Genomic DNA, 7,520 nt, shown 5'->3' on the forward strand with positions numbered 1-7,520 from the left:
TTATATTTAGAGCTTATATTTATATTGTCTATATATACATTTGATGTAAATTAGTTATTTTCGGTCTCTAGTTTAATAAATATAAATTAATTTATATAGATGAATTTAATATTTTAAAATTGTCATTTTGTTCCAAATTAAATTTCTTATTAACATTCCTTATTTCAAGTCTTCAAATTTTTGGCAAGTATTAATGATTTTGTTATGCATAATTGATTTGTACAAAAAACTTTACATCTTATACCTGTTAAAATTCAATATATGACTACTATACTTTATAATATATATATATATATATATATATATATATATATATATATATATATATACAGGTTCCGCAGGGTACCCAACGGGTAGCGGTTCCGTAAAAATGAAAACCGGAACCGCTTAAGGCGGTTCTGATTCCGGAACCGGCGGTTCCGGTTTCGAAAACGGGTATCTAGTTCTGATGCTCATCCTTATTATCAACGACACATTTATACGCTTCAAGGGTGAGTTCTACGGTCCTTTTTATAATTTTTAAATTGTCGGTATATACATTTGATGTGAATTAGTTATTTTCGATGTCTAGTTTAATAAATGTAAATTAATTTATATTGATGAATTTTATATTTTAAAATTGTCATTTTGCTCCAAATTAAATTTCTTAATAACCTTCCTTATTTCAAGTCTTCAAAATTTTGATAAGTATTAATGATTTTGTTATGTATAATTAATTTGTACAAAAAGATTTGTATTTTATACTTTTAAAAATTCAAGATATGAATAATATGCTTTATAATATATATATATATATATATATATATATATATATATATATATAAAAGAGACAAAACCTCTACCAAAGTGGTTAGTTCCACATTGGCTATAGCCAGTTTTTAATTAAAAAAAGTAAAATAAAATTTTCCATTTAAAATCAAAGTTTATTTCCATCAATTTTACATGTTAAATTCTTTTATTCTAATTATAATGTATAGGTATAACTTTGTGACCAAAGTTTGTTGATTTTTATCAAATATATACATTAATTCGTAGCATTTTATTCACTTTTTATTCAATAATACATAAAAGTTGATATACATTTGTTAATTATCTATGATAAAATCATTAAATTATTGAAAAAACTCTTTTAAGTTTTTTTTTTAAAAATAAGTTTAATTAGATTTTAGTTTATTCTAACGGTTGCAAATATTAAAAAAACAGTCTTTCTCCTTTCAGGCTGTAGATGTTTGATCCACTTTTTCTACTGCAGAGGTTTGCAGATAAGGTCCGCAAACTGAAGACATTTTGCCAAAAAAAAACAACAGCACCTATCTCTATATTACAACTGTTGTATCATGTTATCGTCTTCACTGATGAGATACAGTTACCGGGCAAAAACAAATCTATATTTCGAATCAATGTGATACATCGGTAGTTTCAAGGCCCAAGATATAACCCTGCAATGCCAGGGTAATTACTAATTCCTATACATGAATCTGCATTATTACCAATAATATGTAAGCCAAAAAACAAGGATACTAATAATAAACGCCATCTCAGCCCTACGAAAACATGGTCAACAACGTGGAAGTCCACCACCCACCACCACCACCTGCCGCCTCATTCAAGATTGACCCACCTCCAGCACCACTGGCTCGAAGGCAGTGAACCATAATGTACCACAATCTTCCAAATTGATGAGGCCTCTGATAAAGATACTGACCTAAATATCCCACAAGAGCCTACTCATCTTAGGATGCTCAGAGTCACAAGGTCTATGTCTACTAATGGCTACAAGCACTCTTCTGGATTTGCATAAAAGTAATCTTCTTCTTTTGGTCTTTCGGGAACAACTTTTCTTTTTTTAGGGCTCCCCATTCGTGCCATGTGTGCATCCTTCACAGCACTTGAGAATTCCTCCCAACTCAACAAACCACTCAAGTATCCGTCTATCAATTCAACCAGAAGCTTTCTATCCAATAATATCGTTTTCTTGAAACCCAAGTATCTGAAAGAAAAAAAAAAAAAAAAAAGATTCAAGCTTTCTTTATGGGTCTGTTTGAAATGTTATTGTAAGAAAGATTCAAGCTTCTTTATGGGTCTGTTTGGATCGTTATTGTAAGCACGAATCAAGCTTTCTTTATGGGTCTGAAAAAGATTCCAGTATTTTTTATTGTAAAAAAGAATGAAGAAAGAATGGTGAAAAGGGTACCTGCGATGGCCTTCTACAACTTTGGCCATGTTCCCATCATAAGTAGGGATAAAAATGTCACTTTCTAATGATACAAGATAGTCCAATGCTGCCATTTGTGACGAATGGTTCTGGAAAAATTGCAGGTCATCTGCTCCTAATAAGGTCTCTTTTCTAACCTGTTAGAGCACATAAATGATGTTTAAAAAGTATTTGAAAAAACATGGGCAAATTTGTAAAAAGTCAGGACTTAATGAAAAAGAAAGCTCGTCTTTCCTGACTCTTTCTTTATTCAGTCGTTCTCTATTCATTAAACGCTTTTTGATTTACTTTTTACCAAATAATCACATAATTTGATTAACTAATTTTACCATTTTTGATTTTTAACTAACCAGCTTTGGAAAAGCGGCTGCAAGGCTGGCCATTCTCCTTTGACCACCATATATTTCACCAGCCGCCACATAAATCTGAATGTCACTAGCAATGTCAAGTGCCCTTAGAGTAAGGGCAGTTTCCTCAGGAGTCAAAGGGCATAACCCGTCTTTTCTTTTCAAGTCAGAGTTAATGATCTTTTCTTTCCACCATGGGTATGCATATCTGCCAAAAAATAATTAATAATGAGGACAAGGAGGGTATTCATGTCTTTTGCACGCCAAACACAGTACAACCTTGTTATTAAGTCTTGTCATGTGTAACTAACGGGACCTATGAAAGAAAGAAGGTCAAACCTCATTCTGGTCAACTCATCCACCTCATCAGGATTGCATCCTTGAGTGCATCCAGAAAATGCTAACATGTCCATTTCGTATCTAAGATGTAGCACTAGAAATGGCCCGTTTTTTCTCAAAAGTTGCACCACACGCCTACCCAAGTATTCTATCTGAGGGGTAAATCTCAAAGCATTGAAATTTACTCGGCACCTTAGCTTCTGAAGTTCTAGGGGTTGACCATTATTCGCAAGCCGAGCATCTGTTCTATTCAAATGCACAACTTTGAATTTCTTAATCAAAGGAAGAATCTGCAACAAGGTAAGGACAAAATTGTAATTATACCCTACAAAAACTTCAAAAAGAAACCCTAGACCTAGAGAAGTACAACTTAGATTGGACCTCTCTGTACAGTCTGTATCTAATTTACATCTCACATGATACTCTGAGGATGGACAGTGTGGGCCAGGCTCAGGGGTTGCTGAAAGAATAATACCTGGTTATGATAATAAGAAATATCGGACCAGCTAACGGGAGGCATGGTATGCACGTATCCCAATTCCATTCTCTTTTTAAGCCTTGGAGGAAGTTGCTTAAGTATCCGGACCTCATCTCTCAATGAAGTAATGAAATGATCGACATCAAAAATGTCCTCAAACTCACTGGCATTCAAGATTTTTGGTTAAAATCAAATTCAAATCAAGAAAGTGCTCAATTTGACATAATTCACCATACCTTGGATCAGCCCAGAATGACGTTTTATCGAGCTCAGGAACTATAAGTGTAACATTTAAAAATCTTGAAATTGCAACCATATCACAAATCTACAAGATGAATAAATTATAGAAACAATAAGAAACTAAATACGAAATTGATCCGTTTTGGTTAAGATTCATAAAGAATAAACTCACTGCAGAACGCATTTGATTGAGTCCTCCGTTGCATGAAACCATTAGGTAACCATTGTTTTGGTAAACCCCTACATTCAATACCAAATAGATTCAAACATTAAAATTGAAAAGGACACTAACTAATTGTCAAATTCTAAGGAAAGCCAACTAATTGTCTCTTATTGATGTTAGTTCTATAACCCCTTTTAAAGAAAATATTAGAATTGCCACAAATGAAGAGATGATCATCATATTTTGTCACGTACTTATCACAATTTAGAAAAATCCAAGAAATACCCATAAAAAGGGTTGGGATTCATAGTACAATCATGATTAAGAAGTGTCAGAATTCACGTTTACAGTCATCATGAATATCAAAACTGAAAAAACATGAAGAAAGAAACTCACTCTTGGGAGGAAGAACCCTAGCAGGACCACTGGGCAAAAACTTGACATCTAAAGAATGGGAATCTTGAGTGACAGAAGAAGGCCAACCTTTTAAAACCCTAGGTCCCCATGTATCCCCTAAAGCTGTCAACTGAACCAAACAAGTCCACAACAACACCATTGTTGTTGCCCTAATTATCCACAACTTCATTTTCGGAGACCTTGCATTTGCCTTCAATTTTTCTACTCTACTCTCCCCTAATGTCTTCAATCCCATTGCCCTGATCTTAACTCCAATTCCAATTCCAATTCCAATCCCAAACCTCTTTCTCTTATCTCTATCTTCTACGCTGTACATATCACTCCCATTCATCAACTACCACCACCAAACCCTTAATTATATTGTCGGTACAACAAAAGGGACGTATAGGAAGGATCTGAATTGGCGAGGAATTCAAGAACGGATAATGCTTCGAGATCCAAGAATTTGTAAATACAGGAAACGGTAATTAAACGCGATTCAACTAGAATTCAATTGCACACTTACCTACCAAAAACGAAACAACAATTTACAAGTTTTAATTAAATCTCAGGGGAATATGTACCAAGATTTCTTTCCTACACAAAACCCTGTGATTTTGAATAACACGTTTAGAAAGAAGATCATAAATCCAAAAGCACCACTCGATCTCAAATGGGCATTAAGGAAATTCTATTCGTCAAATGATATTTAACAGCCACCGACAACGACAAATTAAGAAATTAAGAAATTTAGAATCCGATAAAAAATGAGGGAAATATTGAGAAAAATGGATGCTTGTGGGCGGCAGTTTTGAAAGGGTAGAGGTAAGGAGGTGGCGAAAGTAGCCAACGACGGTGGAGAGATAGACGACGAGAAAAAGATAAGAGGAATCGCACGGGGCGGTCTTCTGTATTTGTGTGATGAGAGAGAGAGAGAGAGAGAGAGAGAGAGTACTGAAATTGCAAGGGTTTTCTTTTTTCCTTTATATACCAAAAGAAATTGATCATTCGGGCATTTATGTTGTAAAATATTTAGAAACGGGTTGTCCGTATTGTTCCCTGTGATGGCGATTTTTTTTTCTTTGAAACGAGCAATTTTATTAGAAACAACCCGTGAATAGGGATCTATACGGGTCCAGGTCCGGATCCGGATCTGGATCCGGAACAGGAATTGGGATATTAGTGGGCTCGGGAATCGAATCGATATAAAAAAACCGGTATCGGTTCGGTTCCAGGTAAAGTAGATTTAGAACCGGAAATATCAATGTGAGTAGGGTGGAACCGGGTCTCAGATTTTTGAACCGGGATATCTGAAAAACCGAAAATTTGCTTGGTTATAGTTTGTAAGGGATTGTTTGGTACTTTTTACTTGTAAGCGGGGGTTGAAATTGGTTCATGCAAGACTCAAATATTGTCTCTCAAATCCTAAGCATCATATGTTCCTGTAACTTTTATTAAACCAATATCATGTTCCTAAACATCATGTTAAACCTCTAATGATGGATAGAGATATCATATATGTATATTCTTCTTTAAATCGTCATAGACGTGGTTGTAGGTTCACTTAAATTGGTACTTAGAATCAAACAAAAGATGTTAAACCTTTAAGGATGGATCATTGGTTTTGACTTTTGGATCTTTAATTGGCTTTTGATTCTAAAGTGCATGGAAAAGTTAAGAAGAAAACCCAATATCAAGCTTTTTAAATAATATGGCGAGGACCTATAAAACACTAAGGGGTTGTTTGATAATGAGTTGACTGGGTCCGATCAGCAAATTTCAGCTGACTCAGTCCGGTTAGGGCGTTTGATAGAGCCCCAAATTACCTGACTCGGTTAGCAATAGCTCACCAAATCGATGATTGAAGGGTGGATTTCAATCGATTCCATAGGGTGGATTTCAATCGATTCCATAGTGTAGATGTTAATCGATTTCATAATTCTTCGTTTGTTCGGTTCCTCATACGATCCTTCCATCTCACTCAATCCTTGCGATTTGAAGAACATGATTCTTTGTTGCACTGCGTCTAGGTTCGTATTATCTCTTTTTTCTCTCCATCTCGATTTATTTTGCAACCGGACTTTGGTGTTAGCCTCATCGGTCTTTGGACCTTCACTTTTCTCCCCATAAAATCCTTTGAAGCTTCTTTGTTTCAGATTTTGTTCTTTTTGGTTTGATTGTTGGTTTTGTTAGTAAACTCGGGGTATCTCTAATATTTGGTTGTTTGATTCTTATAGTGAACATAAAACAAGAGTTCTCTAAGCAAATATTTGACATTTATGTTCCTGATTTTTACAGATTTCTGATTAGCTATGAATAGTTGTTGAGATTTTCGATTTTCTTCTAATTGTTGTTGAGAGGGATATCTACGGTGTGGATTATTGTTATAATTTGGTGTTTGGCACCTTGCAGTACTTTGAATCTTTACTCCAAAGGGATATCTTAGCTGCTATAAAAGATTTTGTGAAGCATAATACGAAATTGAAAAATATGTGAACCAAGCTAGAAAAAGGCCTAAATGAGAAAAGTTTGTAGATGATGTAATTATTTTATTTTCTCATTCCTTACATTTTTGGTTTTTTGCTTTCTTACACAATGAAGAACTTTCCATTTTGTACGATTGAATCTAACAAGGCAAGCTTTCATTTTCCATATGATAAATTTTTAAGAGGGTGTATCAGCACTTCAAGTTAAAGTTGTTGCAGAAGAAATATGTTAGCATTATTTGACATCAAATGTTGGCAATAATATAAGGTCAAATATGATTCTTGTATGTTATAAAATCATTATTGAATACAGGAATTATGAGGCATTATGTTGACTGTTATTTTGGCATCTGATGGTTACTATTTTGTTGCATTGTTTGCATTTAATGGGAATAATGAAAGTACCTTGCTATTTTTTTGCATATAATGGTTGATTGGTTATGTGGTACCTCGGTATTTTATCGTTTTGTACCTGTTTTATATGCATATATGCATATTTTTAAAGAAAAACATATAATATGTAATATGCAATTTTTTTAAAGAATGGTTGTAAATTACATCATTTTGATCATTTTGGATATTTTTATAAAAAATGTAATGTTATAAATTAAATGGTAAATCATAATTTATAAAGGAATTATTATAAAAAATGTTGTATGAGGGTAATATAGTCATTTTTCACAGTCAGTCAGATGCAAAATGAAACAGCAAGTTGCAGTCAGCAGTCATAACTTCTAACTCAGTCAGCTTCTAAGTTAGTTAGCAAATATCAAAAGGCCCCTGAGACATACATACATACATACATACATACATACATACATACATACATACATACATACATACATATAAAGAAAAA

At 33.8% G+C, this 7,520-nt stretch overlaps 1 protein-coding gene across 1 annotated transcript; it reads right to left on the reverse strand.

Moving 5' to 3' along the window:
* Positions 1-1,366: 1,366 nt before the first annotated feature.
* LOC145159794 (rhamnogalacturonan I rhamnosyltransferase 1-like) lies at positions 1,367-5,145 on the reverse strand. The gene is made up of 8 exons (XM_079078865.1): positions 4,179-5,145; positions 3,792-3,859; positions 3,616-3,704; positions 3,377-3,542; positions 2,902-3,191; positions 2,566-2,770; positions 2,195-2,352; positions 1,367-1,990 (listed from the first exon to the last, which is right to left on the reverse strand). The coding sequence occupies exons 1-8, from the start codon at positions 4,528-4,530 to the stop codon at positions 1,774-1,776; spliced, it is 1,545 nt and encodes a 514-aa protein (XP_078934991.1). The 5' UTR covers positions 4,531-5,145; the 3' UTR covers positions 1,367-1,773.
* Between the last annotated feature and the right edge of the window lie 2,375 nt (positions 5,146-7,520).

The sequence above is a fragment of the Lactuca virosa genome, chromosome 1 (assembly GCF_052849685.1).
Source record: "Lactuca virosa cultivar CGN04683 chromosome 1, Lactuca_virosa_CGN04683_v6, whole genome shotgun sequence".
Taxonomy (NCBI): domain Eukaryota; kingdom Viridiplantae; phylum Streptophyta; class Magnoliopsida; order Asterales; family Asteraceae; genus Lactuca; species Lactuca virosa.